The sequence below is a fragment of the Bos indicus genome, chromosome 1, assembly GCF_029378745.1.
Source record: "Bos indicus isolate NIAB-ARS_2022 breed Sahiwal x Tharparkar chromosome 1, NIAB-ARS_B.indTharparkar_mat_pri_1.0, whole genome shotgun sequence".
In the NCBI taxonomy this organism is placed as follows: domain Eukaryota; kingdom Metazoa; phylum Chordata; class Mammalia; order Artiodactyla; family Bovidae; genus Bos; species Bos indicus.
This window is the reverse complement of record NC_091760.1, coordinates 88,236,028-88,260,672: the sequence shown is the minus strand read 5'-3', so window position 1 is coordinate 88,260,672 and position 24,645 is coordinate 88,236,028. Positions and strand designations below refer to the sequence as shown.

Here is a 24,645-nt window from a genome sequence, read left to right as displayed (position 1 = left end):
AGATCCCCTGGAGAAGGAAATGGCAACCCACTCCAGTATTCTTGCCTGGAGAATCCCATGGACAGGAGCCTGAAGGGCTACAGTCCATGAGGTCGCAAAGAGTTGGACACAACTAAAGTGACTTTAAGGCAATGGCACCCCTCTCCAGTACTCTTGCCTGGAAAATCCCATGGATAGAGGAGCCTCGTAGGCTGCAGTCCATGAGGTCGCTAAGAGTCGGACACGACTGAGCAACTTCACTTTGACTTTTCACTTTCATGCATTGGAGAAGGAAATGGCAACCCACTCCAGTGTTCTTGCCTGGAGAATCCCAGGGACAGGGGAGCCTGGTGGTCTGCCGTCTATGGGGTCGCACAGAGTCGGACACGACTGAAGCAACTTAGCAGTAGCAGCAAAGCAACTTAGAAGCAGCATTATGCCACTAATTATTTTTAATGCTTTTCTGCAACCTAACGTTTTAGAGATTAATTTTCTAGTATATTACAATATAGTATCTGCCTCATTGTGTTGTTGTTGTTCAGTCTGTCCGACTCCTTGAAACCCCATGGACTACAGCATGCCAGGCTTCCCTGTCCTTTACCATGTTCTGGAGCTTGCTCAAACTCATGTGCATTGAGTTGATGATGCCATCCAACCATCTCATCTTCTGTCATCCCCTTCTCCTTCTGCCTTCAGTCTTTCCCAGCATCAGGGTCTTTTCTAATGAGTTAGCTCTTTGCATCAGGTGGCCAAAGTACTGGAGCATCAACTTCAGCATCAGTCCTTCCAATGAATATTCAAGGTTGATTTCCTTTAGGATTGACTGGTTTGATCTCCTTGCAGTCCAAGGGACTCTCAAGAGTCTTCTCCAACACCACAGTTCAAAAGCATCAATTCTGCGATTCCAGGTGTTTGGGTAGAAGAGGATGATGTCAGCGGGGATTACATGTACAACATTAACCTCTTACGGACAGAGAGGTCACTGGTCCACATAGGTATTTGTTAGAAATGACTTTTGGAGTGTTCTTTAGAAGCATGATAAAAACAAAGTGATCATTTCTCACTTCAAAAATTATTTAATATATGCAAACTAATATTCAAATTTTGTTCATCATTGCTGCTAAGTCGCTTCAGTTGTGTCCGACTCTGTGTGATCCCGTAGACGGCAGCCCACCAGGCTCCGCCGTCCCTGGGATTCTCCAGGCAAGAACACTGGAGTGGGTTGCCATTTCCTTCTCCAATGCATGGAAGTGAAAAGTGAAAGTGAAGTCGCTCAGTCGTGTCCCACTCTTAGTGACCCCATGGACTGCAGCCCACCAGGCTCCTCCATCCATGGGATTTTCCAGGCAAGAGCACTGGAGTGGGGTGCCATTGCCTTCTCTGTTGTTCATCACTAGTAGTTCATAAAAGTGTTAATAAAATTTCAAAATGAAAAAGTTTGCTCTTACCTGGATCTGATTCCGTAGCTGCTCGGCTTCCTGCCTCAGTTGTTCCAGCTCACTCATCCTTGAATTTCCTCAGGGTAGAAACTAACAAATGAAAGCCCTGTACAAAAGAGAAAGACAAAGACTGATTCACTTCTCTGTTTACATATTAATCTACTTTTTATATTCTGACATATAATTGGTTCTTCTGAATCTCAAATGCAATCATTATTACTAGAACTTAAAATGGCTTCATAAATACAGATCTAGATTATTTACTAAAGATTTTATGGAGGAATGGGATGAGAGGATGGAAGAGACACCCTGAGTAGCAGTATTCAAGACTAAATTATAGACAATTAGCACTAGAACTGAGTCCAGTGAGAAATGCTTTACAACAGTGCCAAAGGTCCCGAGAGACATTCGGACCATGATGCCTAAAAGGCACCTCAACTTACTTCAAAAGCGAACCCCACACCATCCTGAAGTCTTTCTCATCTCTGTAAATGCCAGTTCTGTCCTTTCAATTGTTTAAGCCAAAAACCTGGGAGTCATCCTTAATTTCTCTGTTCAGTTTCTTTTATATCCTACTTCTAATCCACCAGCAAATCATGTCAGGCACTCTTTCAAAAATCATCCAGGATATGACCAACTCTGATTACCTCTACTCTGACTACCTTGGTCTGCTGCTGCTGCTAAGTTGCTTCAGTCGTGTCCGACTCTGTGCGACCCCACAGACGGCAGCCAACCAGGCTCCCCCGTCCCTGGGATTCTCCAGGCAAGAACACTGGAGTTGCCAAGAATGGGTTGCCATTTCCTTCTCCAATGCATGAAAGTGAAAAGTGAAAGTGAAGTCGCTCAGTCATGTCCAACTCTTAGCGACCCCATGGACTGCAGCCTACCAGGCTCCTCCGTCCATGGGATTTTCCAGGCAAGGGTACTGGAGTGGGGTGCCATCGCCTTCTCCGACCTTGGTCTAAGTCACCACTATCATTCACCGGGTCTCCTTCCTATCGCCCTTGCCCACTCTCCAGTCTATTCTAAACAGAGCAAAACACTGATCCTTTGAAAATACAAGTCACTCTTCTGCTTGAAATTATACAAACGCTTTTCACTCCACTCAGTGTAAAGTCTGTTTATCTTGACCTACAAAGCTTTATGCTTCCCTGGTGGCTCAGCAGTAGAGAATCTGCCTGCAATGCAGGGGATGCAAGTTCAATCCCTGGGTCAGAAAGATTCCCTGGAGAAGGAAATGGCAACCTGCTCCAGTTTCCTTGCTTGGGAAATCCAATGGACAGAGCAGCCTGGTGGGAGACAGTCCATGGGGTCACAAAGAGTTGGACACAACTTAGCGACTAAACAACATCAATGCAGAGTCTTTACACAATCTGTTATCCATCCCTCTAACATGATATCTCTGCTTCCTCTTCCCCATCTCTCTCTGGTCCAGACACTCAGAAGTCTTCTTAACATTAGAAAGCTTTCTTAGTGAACACACTAAGCAGGCTCAGCTTTCTTAGTGAACATACTAAGCAGGCTCCAGCTTCAGTCTCAGCACTTGCTCTTACCTCTGCCTGGAAGCCTCTTGCCCCTGATATTTTCATTCATTGCACCCTTAACTCGATTCAAATGTTCCTTCTCAGAACAACCTTCACTGATAGCACGTATGCACCCAACTGGACCCCTTTACCCTTTGTGTAAATCTAAGATGTACAACGTGCTGATTTGATATTTATATATTTGCAATATGATCACCACCAAAGCATTAACACCCCTCTTGCATCACATAATTACCACTTCTATTTTATGGAGAGAATATTTAAGATCTAGTCTCTTAGCAGCTTTAAAGTACATAACACAGCATGGTTGACTGCAATCACTATGCTGTGCATTAGATCTCCAGAACTTTCTCATCTTCGAGTTGCAAGTTGCACTTTCCTTCTCATTCAGGCTAGATTCCAGGTCCAGCACTTCACGGACAACTCTGCCAGTGCCCTAGTTTCCCCTGTCCTTCTATTTGGTCACATTCAACAGACAAAAATCACAGCTTCGACAAACCCAACGCCCTCCTTTCTTTCAGTCAGCGCTCACACTACCAAACACTGACTGAAAAGTCAAACGGGGGAGGGCACATTAGTTCTACTACAAGTTCATATAAGCTATTTAGCCGGCTACTCTATGCAGCTTTTTACCCATCGAGTCTGCTCAGTATCAACGATTCTCATAATAGAAGGGAAGAAGGAGCTTCTTTAAGCTTCTTTAAGAAGCTTAACAGAAGAAGGAGTTTCCTGCCTTAACAGAAGAGCTTCCATAATAAAAGGTCCTCCTCATGATAGAGGAGCTGAGTTTTTTGTCATTTGGGTCAATTCTTCCCCCTGAGATTTAAATCCTATCTATCCCTATCTTTTTAGTAACCTTACACTTCTGCTTATCCCTTTTCACCTAGTTCATGAACCTCTCACTTTTCTCAATTGTTTTTGTCTTTTTATTTAAAAATTTCAAACACAGAAAGAGGTAGAGAAATTTGTATAATGGACATCCATAATGTCTACCATGAAGGTTTAGGGAAGTTGCTCAGTCGTGTCCGACTCTTCGCGACCCCATGGACTGCAGCCTACCAGGCTCCTCTGTCCATGGGATTTTCCACGCAAGAGTACTGGAGTGGGGAAGGTTTACAAATTGTTACTATTGTTACTGTATTTGTTCCAACTTTTGTTCCTTTTGCTGAAGTATTTTAAAGTCAATCACAGACATCAATGGATAAAGAAAATATGCTGTATATATATAATGGAATATTACTCGGCCAAAAACAGAATAAAGTAACACCATCTGCAGCAACACGGATGGACCCAGAGATTATCATACTAAGTGAAATAAGTCAGACAGAGAAAGACAAATACCGTAAGATATCACTTATATATGCACTCTAAAATATGACAGAAATGAACTTATCTATTTATACAAAACAAAACCAGACTTGCAGACAAGGAGAACAGGCTTGTGGCTGCCAAAGAGGAGAGGGGCGGGTAGGATGGATAGAGGGGTGGGTAGGTAGGGAGTTAGGGATTAGCAGACCAAAACTACATATGGATAAACAACAAGGTCCTCCTATATAGCACAGGGAACTATATTCAATACCCTGTGATAAACTATAATGGGAAAGAATATGAAAAACAATATATACATTTGTGTATAACTGAATCACTGTGCTATATAGCAGAAAGTAACACATTATAAATCAAATATAAATAAAACAAATTTTTATACTCCCATAAATGTTTTAAATGTTCAGAAAACTAAGATCATGGCATCTGGTCCCATCACTTCATGGCAAATAGATGGGGAAACAGTAGAAACAATGTCAGACTTTATTTTGACAAAGCCAAAATCACTGCAGATGGTGACTGCAGCCATGAAATTAAAAGACGCTTACTCCTTGGAAGGAAAGTTATGACCAACCTAGATAGCATATTCAAAAGCAGAGACATTACTTTGCCAACAAAGGTCCGTCTAGTCAAGGCTATAATTTTTCCAGTAGTCATGTATGGATGTGAGAGTTGGACTGTGAAGAAAGCTGAGTGCTGAAGAATTGATGCTTTTGAACTGTGGTGTTAGAGAAGACTCTTGAAAATCCCTTGGACTGCAAGGAGATCCAACCAGTCCATCCTAAAGGAGATGAGTCCTGGGTGTTCTTTGCAAGGAATGATGCTAAAGCTGAAACTCCAGTACTTTGGCCACCTCATGCGAAGAGTTGACTCATTGGAAAAGACTCTGATGCTGGGAGGGATTGGGGGCAGGAGGAGAAGGGGACGACAGAGGATGAGATGGCTGGATGGCATCACTGACTCGATGGACATGAGTTTGAGTGAATTCCGGAAGTTGGTGATGGACAGGGAGGCCTGGCATGCTGCGATTCATGGGGTCACAAAGAGTCAAACACGACTGAGCGACTGAACTGAACTGAAATGTTTTAAAAAACACAGACATCAAGCTACTTTAAAATATTTCAGTACACATTTCCAAAAATATTAAGACATTTTCCTACTAAACCTTAATACCATTAACAAACCTCCCATATTAACAATTATCTAGTAGCTAATACCCAGTCCATTTTCAAATTTCCCCCATTATCACACCAAGGTCTTTTATGTCAGAGTTGTTCAAATCAAGATCCAATTAAAGACTCTGTAATACATTTAGTTATATCTCTTAAGTCTCTCCATCTAGAAGAATCCATCTCCTGCTTTCTTTTTTCTCTATCATAATAGAGTTATTGGAGAGACCTATCCTGTAGATCATCTCACATTCTGTTTACTTCTTCAAGGTATCGCTTCTCTATCCTCTGTAACATCTATGAATTCGAAGGAAGTTACATCTACAGGCTGGATGATATTCAAGCTCAATGTATTCAGCAAGAATACTCTTAGGTGAGACTAGACTTCATATTACAAGACATCAGAATGAACTTACTGTTTATGCTGCTATCAGTGAAGCTACGACTGATCAGGGTATTCAGGTGTTGAAAGCTAGTGTGCCTACTGTAAAGTTATACATCCTCATTTTCATTCAACAAACACCCTGCGGGGAGCATTTCACTTTCCACTGCATCCTTTTCATTAGGGGCTACACACTCAAGCCTCTCCCTTTAAGAAAAAAAAAGAAAAAACTCCCTGATTCTATATTTCACCATCATTTATAGACCTTTTTCTATATTTAAGGAACTTTCAAACAGACTTGTCTTTATGTGACTCTACGTCCTCACACGGAATTCTGAATTCTCAAGTCTCATGCCCAATGACTTCAGCTAAGTTTAAGCATAACAGAAAACTTCATATTTTATTTAATAGTAAACTTCATATTCTATTTAATAGAAAACTTCAGCTAAGTTTAAGCCTAAGTTTAAGGCATAACAGAAAATAAGGGGGCAATCATAAGGCAATGGACTTTCTGAGAAAATTTCCGAACCGCAAAATCAGAACCCTTGTGATGCTTGTGCCCAGTGAGGGTAGCAAAATATGCCACCCCAAAATATGCCTCTTGGGCAGGAGGATTATTTTGAGAAAAAACAGACACGAGAGCAACTCTGAAAACAATAGTAGAAGTTACCCCCTTTGAAATGGAAAGCAACATCTACAAAGGGAATCTCCAATTTTAAGGGTACTTCTTGGTATCATTAAGTGAGGGATGACTCCAAATGACAAGTCTTATCATTGGAGAAGGCAAGGTCTTAAATCTGCACATCAAACCTTACCCTTGCTTTTCCTAGGAACCTCTCAAGACTGGTTTCCACTCCCAACCTCCCAAACTTCCTTCTGTCTTTAGCTGAAGATGGTATTTAAGCTGGTGGCTTGGGTACCTCAGGGAGTTACTCGTTTTTTCCTGGGTATCTCACACTATACTTCTATGTTTTCCTCCTGTTCATCTTTTATTACAGGACATCTCAGCCAAGAACTCAGAAGGGTAGAGTGAAAATTACTTTTCTTCTGCTAAACGACAACCACAAACTTTTCATGTCTGAAAAATATCACAGCAGCCTTCCCTGCCTTTCAAGCCTGTTGCTAAAAACAAGAACTAACTTTTTGCTCTTTAATGAAAACTTATTAGTGTTACTTGAAAACCGGGTTCACCTCCTGGTGGGTGTTGCACCAAAAGACACACCCAACTTAAAAACTGGAAGGAAGGATTTACTACTTACAGCAGGTAAGGAGAGCACAGGGGATCTTTCCCGAAACAGTTAACTTCCCAGAAGCAAAACTAAGGCAGTTTTAAGCTAAGGGTTCATGCAGATTCATGAAGGGGCCTGGCTGGTCTACAGAGACTAAACTTCAGTTGACTAAAGTCACAAGGGTCAGAAAAGGTCAACATCATCATCCCTTAGATTCTAGTTGATCTCGAGCCCTTCGGGCTAATCTTCATCAATGAAACAAAACTGGGAGTCCTTACAACTGATATATTATCTTTGCTATTGCTACTTCTCTTGCCTGACATTCTTTTGTTCTCTCGGTTTAGTCACTAAGTGACTCTTGTGACCCCATGGACTACACAGCCCTCCAGGCTTCTCTGTCCACAGAACCCTCCAGGCAAAAATACCGGAGTGGGTTGCCATTTTCCTTCTCCATTTGTCCCCTTATCAGTTTAGTATCAGTTCAGTCGCTCAGTCCTGTCTCTTTTGTGTCTGACTCTTTGCGACCCCATGAATACCAGCACGCTAGGCCTCCCTGTCCATCACCAACTCCTGGAGTTCACTCAAACTCACGTCCATCGAGTCCGTGATGCCATCCAGCCATCTCATCCTCTGTCGTCCCCTTCTCCTCCTGCCCCTAATCCCTCCCAGCATCAGTCTTTTCCAATGAGTCAACTCTGCATGAGGTGGCCAAAGTATTGGAGTTTCAGCCTTAGGATCATTCCTTCCAAAGAATACCCAGGGCTGATCTCCTTTAGAATGGACTGGTTGGATCTCCTTGCAGTCCAAGGGACTCTAAAGAGTCTTCTCCAACACCACAGTTCAAAAGCATCAATTTTTCAGTGCTCAGCTTTCTTCACAGTCCAACTCTCACATCTATACATGACCACTTTGTTCCCTTAGATCATCAATTACTGAGACCTGTTCAAGCGCAAGCACCGCTGCCAGGTTTAGAGCGCAAAATGGCTTAGATCAAAGTGGATTCTCTTCTGTTAAGAAAGTCATTCCTGATTCTGTTTCTCGGAGAGCCCCTACCTGATCCATTTATATTAGTTCTGTCAATAAAGAGGGAGAATATTTTGAATAAACAGACTTTCTGTTGATGTTTTCTTCTCATCTGACAACTGTCATATTCCTGAGAATACACCTCCCCCCACCAAAAAACTACATCCAAAATAGACTAGTGGATTGTAAACTACTTCCAGATAAGTCCAGGGCCTGATAAGAGTAAAAAGAGGCAAAAGGATACCCTCAGATGAAACCTAATATGGTAAATCCTAATAATATGTTTTGAAGGAGGAAGATCTCAAGAAGTGGCCAGTCGGGTTACTGGAAATGGCTCTGTGGATATATGGCTACAAAAATTGTGAATTCTTGAGAACAATATTGTTGCATGAGGTATAGTTTATTAAGTAGCTCCCTCAAACTATACCCCTAATAGCATGCTCAAAATCAGAGAAGCAAAGTCTCTACGGGCATTTATTTTGGTTGGTAGAAAACAGGGTGATCAGACCACTTGCCCTCCTGCAGTCCTGTGCACCCACAATTATTGATAAAGGACAGAAATAAGGGAAGTGGCAAACCATTTTATAAAGCATTGTGAATCCCATGTGGGGAAAAGAAAAATATGGAAAATAATGACAGGAGATGGAAAACCAGTCAGATAGTCAGCCACTAATGGAAAAGTCTTCACTGGGTGTAGCCAGGCAGACTAAGAGCAGAGAATTCCAGAAAAACATCTACTTCTGCTTCGTTGACTATGCTAAAGACTTTGACTGTGTGGATCACAACAAACTGTGGAAAATTCGTCAAGAGATGGGAATACCAGACCGCCTTACCTGCCTCCTGAGAAACCTGCATGCAGGTCAAGAAGCAACAATTAGAACCAGACATGGAACAACAGACTGGTTCCAAATTGGGAAAGGAGTACGTCAAGGCTGTATACTGTCACTCTGCTTATTTAACTTATATGCAGAGTACATCATGCAAAATTCTGGGCTGGGTGAAACACAAGCTGGAATCAAGATTGCTGGGAGAAATGTCAATAATTTCAGATATGCAGATGACACTACCCTTATGGCAAAAAGTGAAGAGGAACTAAAGAGCCTCATGATGAAGGTGAAAGAGGAGAGTGAAACAGTTAGCTTAAAGCTCAACATTCAAAAAACAAAGATCATGGCATCCAGTCCCATCACTTCATGGCAAATAAATGGGGAAACAATGGAAACAGAGAAAGACCTTATTTTCTTGGGCTCCAAAATCACTGCAGATGGTGACTACAGCCACGAAATTTAAAGATGCTTGCTCCTTGGAAGAAAAGCTATGACCAACCTAGACAGCGTATTAAAAAAGCAGAGACATTACTTTGCTGACAAAGGTCCATCTAGTCCAAGCTAGTGGAAAGTTTTTCCACTAGTCATATATGGATGTGAAAGTTGGACCATTAAAGTGGCTGAGCGCCGAAGAATTGATGCTTTTGAAATATGGTGTTGGAGAAGAATCTTAAGAGTCTGCTCGACTGCAAGGAGATCCAACCAGTCCATCCTAAAGGAAATCAGTCCTGAATATTCATTGGAAGGACTGATGCTGAAGCTGAAGCTCCAATACTTTGGCCACCTGATGCAAAAAGCCAACTCATTAGAAAAGACCCTGATGCTGGTAAAGACTGAAGGCAGGAAGGAGACAACAGAGGATGAGACGGTTGGATGGCATCACCGACTCAATGGACATGAGTTTAAGCAAACTCCAGGAGATGGTGAAGGACAGGGAAGCCTGGCGTGCTGCAGTTCAAAGAGTTGAACAGACTGAGTGACTGAACAACAACAACAAATAGATAAGGAAAAGTCTTATCTAAATTATTTAAAATAATTTAAATCTAAAGTATTTAAAATAATCAAGATCCCAAACTGAGAAGGGAGTAAACCAAAAATATTCTCTCATAAGACTTTTCCTGAGTTACTGACCAAAAAAAAGAAGTGATTATAGACTGAAATTAAAGTATACCATCTCCACTGATTATATGTATTACAGAAAATTGAGTAGAGCTTCTCCTAAAGACTCAGACCTGGCAAGTAGCACCAAAACTGAAGACAAAGAGGAATCAAACACATTACTTAAAAAAAAAAACCAAAACAGCTCCCAACATATGGAAGTAGAATCATCCTCCAGGCTTATTAAATAGTCTAAGAGTCTGATGCACACACACACACACACACAGAGCTGACGATGCTTTTAACAATTATCTTTATAAACAAAAGCACAGAGGAGAGGAGGAAAGGTCAGCTACAAGAGCTAGCCTCTTCAGTTGTGTAAGTACAGTGTAGGCATGATGAGAAGAACTTAGCCTCTACACCTAAGAGAAAGAAAGAAAAAACAAAAACAAAAAACAAAGACATAGATTGAGTGAGAAAGGACAGTTGCAAGCTAAAATTTAACTAAAGGATTAACATTGTAAAGAATTAACAAGTAGAAATTTAAGTAGAGTCGGGAGACAGCAAGAGGGAGCTCTCCCACCCTGTGACATCACAGAACCCCCAAGGAAAGATGCATTCTTCTTTCCCAGCAAGGTCACAGCCAATGGAAAGCCATGGACTCTGTTTACTACAGCCTACTCAACTTCCTTTTCAACTCTATAAAAGAGTTCTCCTTTCCTTGCCTGGTGAGACTGGCATATGATTTGCCAAGGTTACACACCCTGAACTGCAATTCTCTACAGTAAATCCAAAAAACTCAACTCTTAGGGAAATATCTGGCAGTCAATCTGTTTTACATCCTCAGCACCTAGAATTTAAAAGCAATTCCTCCAAGCTAGTAATAAAAAAGACTGATGACCCAAAAGAAAAATGTGCAAAGATACAAATAGCAGATCACAGCAGGAAAACCAGTAGAAGCCAATATACAAACAAGATACTCAACCTCAAGTTAACAGGGAAATGAAAATAAACAACTTTGTACCTTTCAGATTTACAGAATTTTCTTACCCCTCATCCAGGAGGTGGCAAAGCTGTGGAAAATGATAATATATTCTGATGGAACAGCTCTTTGGGAAGCAATCTGGCAATATCTAACATGGGTGATGATACACCTTTCAATCTGATAATTTGGGCTTCCCTGGTGGCTCAGATGGTAAAGCGTCTGCCTGCAATGCTGGAGATCTGGGTTTGATTCCTGGGTCGGGAAGATCCCCTGGAGAAGGAAATGGCAATCCACTCCAGCACTCTTGCCTGGAAAATCCCATGGACGGAGGAGCCTGATAGGCTACAGTCCATGGGGTTACAAAGAGTCGGACCCAACTGAGCGACTTCACTTTCACTTTCAGGAGAAACTTAAGTACATATACTCATGTGCTCAAGAGCTGGATTTATACAGCATTACCTGTAATAGCAATAAAATACCTGCCAATAGGGAAATGGGTAAGTACACTGTTTTTATAATGAATTATTACATTGCAGTAAAAATGAATGAGCTATAGGTATACACAACATAGACAAATCTGAAAAATACTGCCAAGAGGAAAAAAGCAAGTTCCAGAAGACACCTACCAGCATAATACTTTTTACAAAATGCAAAAGCAACTAAAACTAAATAATACATTGTTTAGGAGTGTATACATATCCAGTAAAACTTTTCTGAAGCAAGAGAATGATAAAACAGGAGGAAGGAACACACAAATAGTTGCAAGCAATTGTTATTTTACAAATTCCTGAGTTGGGTATTTTCTTTACAGGTGTTTCTATATTATCAACAAACAAGCAAATATAAACACATAAAAGTGAATCATACATGGATCCATGAATGTATTTACAATTAATACAACTCTTGGACAAGTTCAATCAAACAAGGAAGCCATTAGACTGAGGTGATTCTAATATCTTAGCAGCCTATCTGAAGAAAAAGAAAGTGAAGTCACTCAGTTGTGTCTGACTCTTTGAGACCCGGTGGAGTGTAGCCTACCAGGCTCCTCTCTTCATGGAATTTCCCAGGCAAGAGTACTGGAGTGGGTTGCCATTTCCTTCTCCAGGGGATCTTCCTGACCCAGGGATTGAACCCGGGTCTCCCACACTGCAAGCAGACACTTTACCTTCTCAGCCACCTGGGAAGCAGCCTGTGTAAGCAAACCAAAACCTAAGTCTATAAATGCCCCAAGGTTAAGAAATCAAAACCTAAGGACAACCAATTACAGCTAACCAGTTTACCAAATAAGGCAACCATGTAAGCTCAGTTCAGTTCAGTCGCTGAGTCATGTCCGACTCTTTGTGACCCCATGGATTGCAGCACGCCAGGTCTCCCTGTCCATCACCAACTCTCGGAGCTTACTCAAACTCATGTCCATTGAGTCAGTGATGTCATCCAACCATCTCATTCTCTGTCGTCCTCTTCTCCTCCTGCCTTCAATCTTTCCCAGCATCAGAGTCTTTTCCAATGAGTCAGCTCTTCACATCAGGTGGCCAAAGAATTGGAGTTTCAGCTTCAGCATCAGTCCTTCCAATGAATATTCAGGACTGATTTCCTTTAGGATGGACTGGCTGGATCTCCTTGCTCTCCAAGGGACTGAGTCTTCTCCAACACCACAGTTCAAAAGCATCAATTCTTTGGCACTCAGCTTTCTTTATAGTCCAACTCTCACATCCACAGATGACTACTGGAAAAACCATAGCCTTGTAAGCTACAGCCAATCAAATAATACCCTTGCTCCCCTTCCTCCTCTTCTCTATACAAGTCTTAACCCTGCCTCCATAGGTGGGTGGCGGGGCACTCCTAACCACTTCTGGTTTGGCAGTACCCAATCCAAATTGATTTTTGCTCAAAAGGAAAACAATCTTAAATGTTTCAGTATGACTCAGTTATACTTTTTAACACACCTTAAGTCCACTGGGAAATAATAAAAGTAATGGAATGAAATAAAAATAAAGACAAAAAGAAGCTGAGATTAGGTTAAACGATTTGCCTAAGATTAGAAGCAAAGTCAGGACATGAATCCAAGCCTGTGTGACTCTGGAAGCCAGTCTTAACAACCCTCCTTTGACTCCATGCAAGGGCATTTCACTAGGTCTCTCCGCTGAATCTAACGACACTCCCTTCTTATTCAAGCTTTACTGCAATAGCTTTCCAGACTCTTCATTTCCTAGATCTTCCTAGTACTTCACTGACTATTCCTTCTCTGCATCACTGCAGACTCTTCCCTCCTGACCCCAACCCCCAATTCATTTCTTAAATATTTATGTTTTTCCAGATCTATCTTCGATCAACTGTTAAGAAATTTCCCTCTTGGGAAGAAGGGGAGTTACAGAAATGTATGAGATATACAGGAGCCATCTCTACCCTCCTTTACAAAAACACATAAAAATCATCAGAAGGTTATGGTCAAGGAATTTCACCAATGCTGATTTTTAGTCAAGATCCAATTGGAGTTGTTTATCACAGTCTCTGAAATGGTACTGAAGTTACTAAAGCAATTTGAAACTAGTAATTTAACAGAAATTAGTTTGATATAAGCATAGTGCTCTTTCAATTACTATAACTTCTTGACTAAGCTCTTTTTCAACATGAATATTTGCTTCATTTAACACATTTCAAATAACTTGATCACATAGTGAAAGCACTGTTAGTTGAGCAGAAGGCAGCCTATCAGTTATCTTTTTAAAAGTTCAGCTGTACCAGTAACAAATATCAAAAAATACCAATGGGTTATTGTACCCAAGCCAATTTATTAAATGAAATGGAAAAAAAAAAACATAGTTGCATAATTCAAACATTCTCCTCTCTCCATTTCTTAAAATGTCCACAGAATTTTTACTAAAGAAAGGCATTATGTAGACTGTACAATTATACTGCTGTGTTAGCAAACAACTATTTTAACCCATATGAGACAAAGACATACAAGTATTTCTTAGCTACTAATAATTTTCATATGGATCTTGAAAGCTCATGTAAGGCATGAAAGAATATTTTAAATTGTACTTTAAAAATTTAAGTATAAACTACTTTTACTTACTAGATTTTATCAGAAAAGTTGAAGTTTGCTATTTTTATAATTAAATTCTGTAATGTTCTGCTTTTCTTTGTAATCCTGATTCATAACTGCTATACTTTATTTTTTAAAAAAACCCATAAGCTCATAATGAATTAGTTAAGGTACTTGTTTTTATAATCATTCATATAATCATATAAAAATCAGAAGTTTTTATAATCATTCTTACCAAGGAATTTAAAAACATATTTGCTTACCCACCCCAAGTAGTCTTCCAATTACAAATACTCCATGTGGCTTTCCTCATGAGTCAAAAACCTAGAGTTGTATGAGACAAGTGGATCATAGAAGAAAACAGAAGAGATGCTTGACACAATACAAGCACTGAGTTTTTATTTTGCTACCAAGTTTCTCATTACACTGAACATTTTTAAGCGCCCACAAAGTAACACAATTCAGCCTCTTATAAACTCAAGGCAGTCTGTTTCGTCCGTCCTCCAGGATAAAATAAAATGCTGCTCTCAAGTCTGTTTTCCTTCACCTAACTGCTATTTCTGGCATAGTTCATCATCTCACCAGACATTTACTGAATGCCTATTATATGCCAAGAACCCATACTACACATGAAGTAGATACAGGCCTAGCTCTCCAGGAGTCAACAGTCTAAGAGGGAAAACAGCTGTTTAAGTGTACATTCACCTAGGTCCATAATCCATTATCCTGAGCCCTAAAGGCCAATTCAGAATCTGGGAGTTTATAGATTTTATTTTTTATTTTTTCTGATTTATTATTATTTATTTTATTTTTTAATTTAAATTTATTTATTTTAAGTGGAGGCTAATTACTTTACAATATTGTATTGGTTTTGCCATACATCAACATGAATCCGCCACGGGTGTACACGTGTTCCCCATCCTGAACCCCTCTCCCACCTCCCTCCCCATACCATCCCTCTGGGTCATCCCAGTGCACCAGCCCCAAGGATCCTGTATTGAACCTGGACTGGCGATTCATTTCTTATATGATACTATACATGTTTCAATGCCATTCTCCCAAATCATCCCACCCTTTCCCTCTCCCACAGAGTCCAAAAGACTGTTCTGTACATCTGTGTCTCTTTTGCTGTCTCACATACAGGGTTATTGTTACCATCTTTCTAAATTCCATACATATGTGTTAGTATACTGTATTGGTGTTTTTCTTTCTGGCTTACTTCACTCTGTATAATAGGCTCCAGTTTCACCCACCTCATTAGAACTGATTCAAATGTATTCTTTTTAATGGCTGAGTAATACTCCATTGTGTATATGTACCACAGCTTTCTTATCCATTCATCTGCTGATGGACATCTAGGTTGCTTCCATGTCCTGGCTATTATAAACAGTGCTTCGATAAACATTGGGGTACACGTGTCTCTTTCAATTCGGTTTCTTTGGTGTGTATGTCCAGCAGTGGGATTGCTGGGTCATATGGCAGTTCTATTTCTAGTTTTTTAAGGAATCTTCACTGTTCTCCATAGTGGCTGTACTAGTTTGCATTCCCACCAACAGTGTAAGAGAGTTCCCTTTTCTCCCTCTCCAGCATTTATTGCTTGTAGACTTTTGGATCGCAGCCAAGTTTATAGATTTTAAAAAGACTTTTTTTTAAGGTTTTCAGATTTTAAAAGGTATATTCAACACATATTTCCTAACACCCCAACTGGACTTTGTGGCAGCACCCACATAATCCAGAAGGAGTATTTCTGCAGCAAAATATAAGTATCTTCACAATCAAGTGGAGAAAAGACGGACTAGCAACAGTTTCATGTTAGTTCAAGTCAGTCTGTGCCATCAAAGGAGTTCAAATCACATAAGGTTTTGCCACTAATGATACATGAAAAAAACAAAACCCTGCAGTTTCAAAGCATTCTGGATCTCCAAATTGTGAGTAAGAGACTCTTTTAAAAGCAAATAACAGTTTATCCAAAAGATGTGTGAGGCATTCCCAAGAAAGGAACACTTTTCCAGTAAGTACAATGTATTATGCAGTGATTAATCACAGTCTCATTATCAGTTCAATTCAATTCAGTTAAGTTCAGTTGCTCTTTGTGACCCCATCGACTGCAGCATGCCAGGCCTCCCCGGCCATCACCAACTCCTGGAGTTTACTCAAACTCACATCCATTGAGTCAGTGATGCCATCCAATCATCTCATCCTCTGTCATCCCCTTCTCCTTCCACCCTCAATCTTTCTGAGCATCAGAGTCTTTTCCAATGAGTCAGTTCTTCACATGAGGTGGCCAAAGTATTAGAGTTTCAGCTTCAGCATCAGTCCTTCCAATGAATATTCAGGACTGATTTACTTTAGGATGGACTGGTTGGATCATCTCCTTGCTGTCCAAGGGACTCTCAAGAGTCTTCTCCAATACCACAGTTCAAAAGTATCAATTCTCTAGCACTCAGCTTTCTTTATACTCCAACTCTCACATCCATACGTGACTACTGGAAAAACCATAACTTTGACTAGAATGACCTTTGTTGGCAAAGTAATGTCTCTAATTTTTAATGTGCTGTCTAGGTTGGTCATAACTTTTCTTCCAAGGAGCAAGGGTCTTTTAATCTCATGGCTGCAGTCACTATCTGCAGTGATTTTCAGTTCAGTTCAGTCGCTCAGGCGTGTCCAACTCTTTGCGACCCCATGAACCGCAGCATGCCAGGCTTCCCTGTCCATCACCAACTCCCAGAGTTCACCCAAATTCATGTCCATTGAGTCGGTGATGCCATCCAGCCATCTCATCCTCTGTCGTCCCCTTCTCCTCCTGCCCCCAATCCCTCCCAGCATCAGTCTTTTCCAATGAGTCAACTCTTCGCCTGAGGTGGCCAAAGTATTGGAGCTTCAGCTTCATCATCAGTCTTTCCAAAGAACACCCAGGACTGATCTCCTTTAGAATGACTGGTTGGATCTCCTTGCAGTCTAAGGGACTCTCAAGAGTCTTCTCCAACACCAGAGTTCAGAAGCATCAATTCTTCGGTGTTCAGCTTTCTTCACAGTCCAAATTTCACATCCATGCATGACCACTGGAAAAACCATAGCCTTGACTAGATGGACCTTTGTTGGCAAAGTAACGTCTCTGCTTTTGAATATGCTATCTAGGTTGGTCATAACTTTGCTTCCAAGGAGTAAGCGTCTTTTAATTTCATGGCTGCAATCACCATCTGCAGTGATTTTGGAACCCAAAAATATAAAGTCTGACACTGTTTCCACTGTTTCCCCATCTATCTGCCATGATAGGACCTGATGCCATGATATTAGTTTTCTGAATACTGAGTTTTAAGCCAACTTTTTCACTCTGCTCTTTCACTTTCATCAAGAGGCTCTTTAGTTCTTCTTCACTTTCTGCCATAAGGGTGGTGTCATCTGCATATCTGAGGTTATTGATATTTCTCCTGGCAATCTTGATTTCAGTTTGTGCTTCATCCAGCCCAGCGTTTCTCATGATGTACTCTGCATATAAGTTAAATAAGCAGGGTGACAATATGCACCCTTGACGTACTCCCTTCCCTATTTGGAACCAGTCTGTTGTTCCATGTCCAGTTCTAATTGTTGCTTCCTGACCTGCATACAGATTTCTCATGAGGCAGGTCAAGCGGTCTGGTATTCCCATCTCTTGAAAAATTTTCCAGTCTGTTGTGATCCACACAGTCAAAGGCTTTGGCATAGTCAAATAGTAGATGTTTTTCCGGAACTCTCTTGCTTTTTCAATGATCCAACAGGCAATTTGATCTCTGGTTCCTCTGCTTTTTCTAAATCCAGCCTGAACATCTGAAAGTTCACAGTTCATGTACTGTTTAAGCCTGGCTTGGAGAATTTTGAGCATTACTTTGCTAGCATGTGAGATGACTGCAATTGTGCGGTAGTCTGAGCATTCTTTGGCATTGCCTTTCCTTGGGATTGGAGTGAAAATTGACCTTTTCCAGTCCTGTGGCCACTGCTGAGTTTTCCAAATTTACTGGCATATTTTCTCATTATAAGTTACAGCAAATCCACTACAGTGTAACAAATAATTTCTTACAAAATTGTTGGCTACGAGAGAGACAGACAGACAGAGAGAGAGAGAGAGAGAGAGAGGGAGAGACACGTGGCTAGTAACATAAATCAACTTCTTGAGTATAAGCAGCCAAATTCTGATTCTCAGCCTTCACCTTCTCATTGTAAAAGCCAAGCTACCCATTTAGATTCATGATTCTCAAATCTCGTGGCACACAGACCATGTGAGCTGATTAAGAGATTTTTGACCTATAATAATACATAGGAGGAAGATTACCTGGATAACCCCTGAACTTAAAAGATCCTTAGTATTTAGCCAACCAAGAGATGACATTACTGAGCACTTACTATGTTTCATGCACTGTTCACAACTCTTCACAGTAACTCGTTTAACAACCTCAATTGAACCTCAGAAGGTAAGTGCTAATATCATCTTTATTTTACAGATGAGGAAACTACATGTTTTGGAGGTTATGAACCTCACCCCAGTTCACACAATGTCCTAAATGTTGGAGTATGACTACACTTACTGTGTGATCCCAGAAACTGTTCTAACTTCTGAATCTCAATTTCCTCATCTGTACAGTGGAGACGCTAATATCTACCTCCAAGTGATTGTTTTAGGGATTAAATAACACACATAAACAAACATCCTTAGAACTTTAAGTCAGAGCTAATTTGGCCTAGAGGGAAATATATTAAGAAGCTATAATCGGAAGGCTTCCGTGGTGGATCAGTAAAGCATCTGCCTGCAATGCGGGAGACCTGGGTTCAATCCCTGGGTTGGGAGGATCCCCTGGAGAAGGAAATGGCAACCCACTCCAGTATTCTTGCCTGGAAAATTCCATGGACAGAGGAGCCTGGTTGGCTACAGTCCATGGGATCACAAAAAGTCGGACATGACTGAGAAAATTCACTTCACTTCATTTCTATAATTGTAAACATGACTCAGGTTCATATTCACATCTGCTGATAGGTCAACAGATATAACGATACTTTTTTCAAAAAGGAAAATAAAATTATCACCAGAAAGAATTCTGTTCAAGGCCTCAGCATCTCAATTCCCCTGCAATGTCACCTCTTCTGTGTCTCCTCGACGCCTTGAAAAGCACCACTGCTTCGTCACTGACTCCAGAGGCTGGAAGTTTGCTGGGAGAGGACCTATACTACTCCTACCCGGTCTGCCCTCTTACTTACAGACCAGGACTCTCTTAATAGGCATGGAGGAGGGAAAGATTCAAAGAGGGAGAGGACAGGAGAGAAAACATTCAGTCCTTCAAAGGGCTACCTCTAACGACACCCACCTCCTGAAGATCCCAATACCTGACTCTCCAACAGTACCTTGCCCATCCCACCCCAATACTGTCACTACTAGACTGGGGCGTTTCAGATTTTAATTAATGTCTTATCCATGAGGTGTGTAAGGAAAGAAACGTGGTTGACAGCCACTGATTTAACCCAAGAGCCTAATTACTGGATCTCAAAAGGTGAGGACCAGCAGCATCAGCATCACTGAGGAACTTGCCAGAAATGCAAACGTGTGGGCCCTTTGCCAGGCCTGAAGAACCAGAAACTCTGAGGGTGGAGCCCAGCAACCAGTGTTTAACAAGCACTTTCGGTGATTCTGATGCCTCTTGGAATCTGAGAACCACAGGTCTAAACTCTTGTCTAAAACCACTGGACTGGAGGAAAGCTCAAGGATGTGCGTTCATGCCTGAAGAAGTTCCTAAAAACACTATGTGCAATTTATATTATCTTGCTGGTTAAGCGGAGAAGGCAATGGCACCCGACTCCAGTACTCTTGCCTGGAAAATCCCATGGACGGAGGAGCCTGGTAGGCTGCAGTCCATGGGGTCGCCAAGAGTCGGACAGGACTGAGCGACCTCACTTTCACTTTTCACTTTCATGCGTTGGAGAAGGAAATGGCAACCCACTCCAATGTTCTTGCCTGGAGAATCCCAGGGACGGCGGAGCCTGGTGGGCTGCCGTCTACGGGATCACACAGAGTCGGACACAACTGAAGTGACTTAGCAGCAGCTGCTGGTTAAGCAAAACATCTAAAAACTTTTTAAAAAATAACGATAATAGGTGGAATACATAACTAAAGAAATCATTCCCCTTCTAATTGGTTTTAAGATAGAGCAAAACTATTTTCCATATTTGAAACATGAAAATGTTTTTTGTTTTTCTGAAGGGCAACTTGAGAATGAGAAGAGGCAATAGAAGGGAAACAAAGAGAAGTTTCTCTATATACTTCCTATTTCAACACTCTCAACTTAAAATATTTTTTACAAAGAAATCATTAACAGTTCCTTGATCTATTTCAGGTGTTATCTTCCTTTTCCGCAAGGGAAACTATCCATCTGGCAAAATCTTGATTTTCTCTTTTTTAAGGGGCAGCCATTACCTCTTTTTAATGGGGCTTCTCTGGTGGTTTAGACGGTAAAGAATCTGCCCACAGTGCGGGAGACCAGGGTTCAATCCCTGGGTGAGGAAAATCCCCTGGAGAAGGGAATAGCTATCCACTCCAGTATTCTTGCCTGGAGCAAGAAACCAAGTTCCTTATCCAAGTGTCACAAACAGATTGACTTGGGCTGAACACTTTGGATCACAATTTGCAGCTCTATCATCGAATTGGCTACATCATCATTGCAGAAACCTAAACTGAGATGGTAAATTCCAAGACCCCATAAAATGTTATGCATAAAAATGTTTAAAAGGAACAGAAATTCATGGAATTATAAGCAAATGGATTTTTCTGTTTCATTTCTACATATTTTTTACATCCGTGTTATAAATTAAATGTGTGACATATGCAATGTCTTAGCCTATTTGTCGTTTATTAAAGCTGAGGATTTAACTCTAAGTTCCTTAATTTTAAAATTAAAATTTTAATTAAAAAATTAACCTTAATCAAGGAAATAGAAAAGAAGGGGAAGAAGTCTTTAGGCAAAGCTAACAAAAATCAAAATTACTGTAATATCAGGTATTACATGAAAACCTGATGCACAGTACATGTTATATTAATAAATATAGAGTGGATGTTTCCATTCTTTCAGGGTATCCTTTTTAAATTTCCACATATATATATAAAGACACAATGGAAGTTTTTTCCAGTTAACTTTTTGAGACGACTTTCAAAAAAAGAATTTTCTTCCTGCTTTTTATATTCTCATCTATAGTCCTAAGTACATAATAAATGAGACTATTCCAACTATTGTCAATTCAAACCATTATGTGATTTATTCTTCCACTCAACAAACATATTATTAAACATCTACTCTGGACCAGACATAGTAACCCCAATCAGAAAAATTCACCTTCTCACAACAAAGTTAAGAATAACTATATTAGGATGTTAAGTGCCACAAGGCACATAATTAGAGTGTTATGTCACCAAAACCAAATGTTTCATGAGAATGTGACTGGACTCAACACACTAAGGATTTCCCTTAAGCTCAATGCAATACATTCTGAAACCATTTTCAGTATGCTTGTATTTTTAGCTGTACTGGACTTCCCTGGTGGCTCAGATGTAAAGAATCCATCTGTTAGTGCAGGGTTCAATCCCTGGATCAGGAAGATCCCTGGAGAAAAAAATGGCACTGACTCCAGTATTCTTGCCCGGGAAATCCCATGGACAGAGGAGCCTGGTGGTCAACAGTCTGTGGGGTTGCAAAGAGTCAGACACAACTTAGTGACTAAATAACAAACAACAACAACCTCTTAAAGTAACTAGTTCTGTAAATTCACTGTCAGTGATGTAAACTAGTAGGGTATCTCCTCTTATTTAGTCCTCAAACTATTTTCTCTAAATTGAGACTCCTCTAGTTTTAGTGGGCTTTGTAAACCAAACACTAGGAAAATCAATCATGATTATGTAAATTACAGATCATAACCTTGTCAGCCAGTCTTTTCTCATATAACTTCACATCACCTCTGGGGTTTTCTGAATAAGACCATGCATTGTTCATCTCTGTATCACTAAATCACAAAGTCTTACAACCCTTTAAAGTCACATAATTTGCTTTTGTTTTACCAGAAACAAGACCTTCAATTTGCCAGATTTGGTTACATATTACTCTTGGTTATATATAAAAGAAATTTTAATTAACCTTACCACTAAGGGATGAACATACAACAACTGATCAGAATCTCATCCAACAAATTTTTACGAGTGCCTAACACACGTCAATCATGATCTAGCTCATTTGCTGAGTTGCCTGGAAAGCACAAAATGTGACTGGTTTAATTAAAATATTCATAGATAGGTAGCTACAATTTCATATGTTCAGAGTTATAAAATATCTTAAAAGTTTCCAATAAGAGGTAGAAATATGAGTACGGGACTCCATATCTTTCTCCCAGTGCAGATTCCATTCCCCAGTGGCTCAGCGGTAAAGAATCTGCCTGCACTGCAGGAGCTGCAGGAGATGCTGGTTCGGATCCCTGGGTTGGGAAGATCCCCTGGAGGAGGGCATGGCAACCCACTCCAGTATTCTTGCCTGGAGAATCCCATGGAAGAGGAGCCTGGTGGGCTACAGTCCATTGGGCTGCAAAGAGTTGGACATGACTGAAGTGAATGAGCATGGACGCATGCAAAACTATTATGCCTACCCATGAGATAAAACATTGAAGTTTTACTAATTAAGAAGCAAGTGTGGGACTTCCCTGGCAGTCCATTGGTTAAGACTTCACACGCTTCCACTGCAGGGGGCACATGTTTGATCCTTGGTCAGAGAATCAGATCCTACAAACCACACAGCATGGTGAAAAAAAAAAAAAAACGGCAAGTATACTTACATGATATTGGTTACCAATGCTACTTCAGGATCATACTTCACCAAAATGTCATATGATTGCTGTCCTAGGTTTAGACCAACAGCTAATTAATAACCTACACTAGCTTATTTGGAACTCCACTCCATTCCCAGTTCCCCATCCCAAGTAACATCCTCAAAGGCTTTTCTTGGCTCAGTGGTAAAGAATCTGCCTGCTGAGACAGGAGACACAGGTTCGATCCCTGGGTCGGGAAGATCCCTTGGAGGACATGGCAACCCACTTCAGTATTCTTGCCTCGAAAAATCCCATGGGCAGAGGAGCCTGGAGGGCTACAGTCTATGGGGTTGTAACAGAGTCCAACATGACTTGGTGACTAAACAACAAAATGTCTTCAAAATCCATCAGTTAATAGAGGGTTTATCGCCACCAAGTGCCTTGAACGCTATGTCCTGCTCTTAGTTACATTTACATCGTACCCACACTCAGTTTTACTTTACTTCTCTGCTGTCCTATGGACGTTTTCATCCTGCCACACCCACCATCACACATACCAATACTGCTCTTCAGCAGCATTAAGGAAACACACATTGTTCCTAATGCTTCACCATCTCATCATAACCTGCCTATCATCCCCGGAAATATATAAAGATGCTCCCTCTTGAAAAGATTAGTTATACCATGGGGGGAATTTACATACAAACATTTCTCTCCTTTCTTGTATCTTAAGGCATGGAGTCTTTGCGTGTGTGTTTTTAAAGTTATTCCCTCCCCCACATCACATCTTCCCTTGTGGCACATTAATTATTAATAAACATAATGAAATCCTTTGTTGATGAAGTTTAATTCCATAGATAAAGGTTAACACATAACCATGAAAACTAATATCTAAGTTTAAAACTTTTAAAATACTGACTGCTTTTTCTTTTTTATACCAAATGACAAGGAGACTATATTTTTCAAAAAGTTTATTCCCATCTGTAAAGCAATTATCCTTCAATTAAAAAAATAAACAAATTAAAAAAAAAAGAAAAAAGTTTTTTCCCTCCTAACAGCTTCCCTAGAGGCCCATTTTAGTAAGCAGTGCACATAATGAAGATCCCCTGTTGACAAATTTCAACTTCCTTAAGTAATCAGCTGTCTACTATTTTTCCATTTAAATACATAATTTAATTTAAAGAAGCCCAGAAAGTAAAAAATGTTTCAAAATCATTTTCTTATAAAAACTGGTCACCATAAGCCATGTTAATTATCCTAAATACAATGTATAATCTATGTCACATGCCAGTTGGACAAATAAAGCCTCATTCAGCTTTAGTTGCATTACTGGGTTTTTAATTTCAGAAACCAAGGAATTAATACCCAATTTTTGTATTTTAAACAGTTCCTGGGTAAAGGTGTTTAGGTGGGGAACTCATAAAAACTGAAGGGGAAAAAAACTGAGTCAAGCCATTGGTAAAAGTCATCATAACAAAAAACACCAAAAATTCCTATCGAAGAGCCCAGAGGTTATTGGTTCTTTGGGCATGGGGACCACTGTCCTCATCTTTGTCCCTCCCAAAGTAGTGTATGCACTTTATGGTACAGATTCTATTTCTCTATAGCTAAAAATGTATTACAAGTTAGATGAAGAATAAAGAGTAAAACTTCTAAAAACATGGCATTTTTGAAGACTAAGAATCAATGTTTAGGGCTTTCCTCGTGGCTCAGTGGTAAAGAACCCACCTGCCAATGCAGGAGACACAGGTTCCATTCCTGGTCCAGGAAAATCCCATATGCTGAGA

At 40.4% G+C, this 24,645-nt stretch overlaps 1 protein-coding gene across 2 annotated transcripts in view; it reads right to left on the bottom strand.

Annotated features, from left to right (window-relative positions):
- GNB4 (G protein subunit beta 4) overlaps positions 1–24,645 on the bottom strand; it is a 71,298-nt gene that overhangs the window by 34,808 nt on the left and 11,845 nt on the right. For both annotated transcript variants that reach the window (XM_070791580.1, XM_070791582.1), the window contains exon 2: positions 1,428–1,524. In XM_070791580.1, coding sequence (XP_070647681.1) covers positions 1,428–1,484 — 57 coding nt within the window. In that variant the 5' untranslated portion in view covers positions 1,485–1,524. The remainder of the gene's footprint in view (positions 1–1,427; positions 1,525–24,645) is intronic.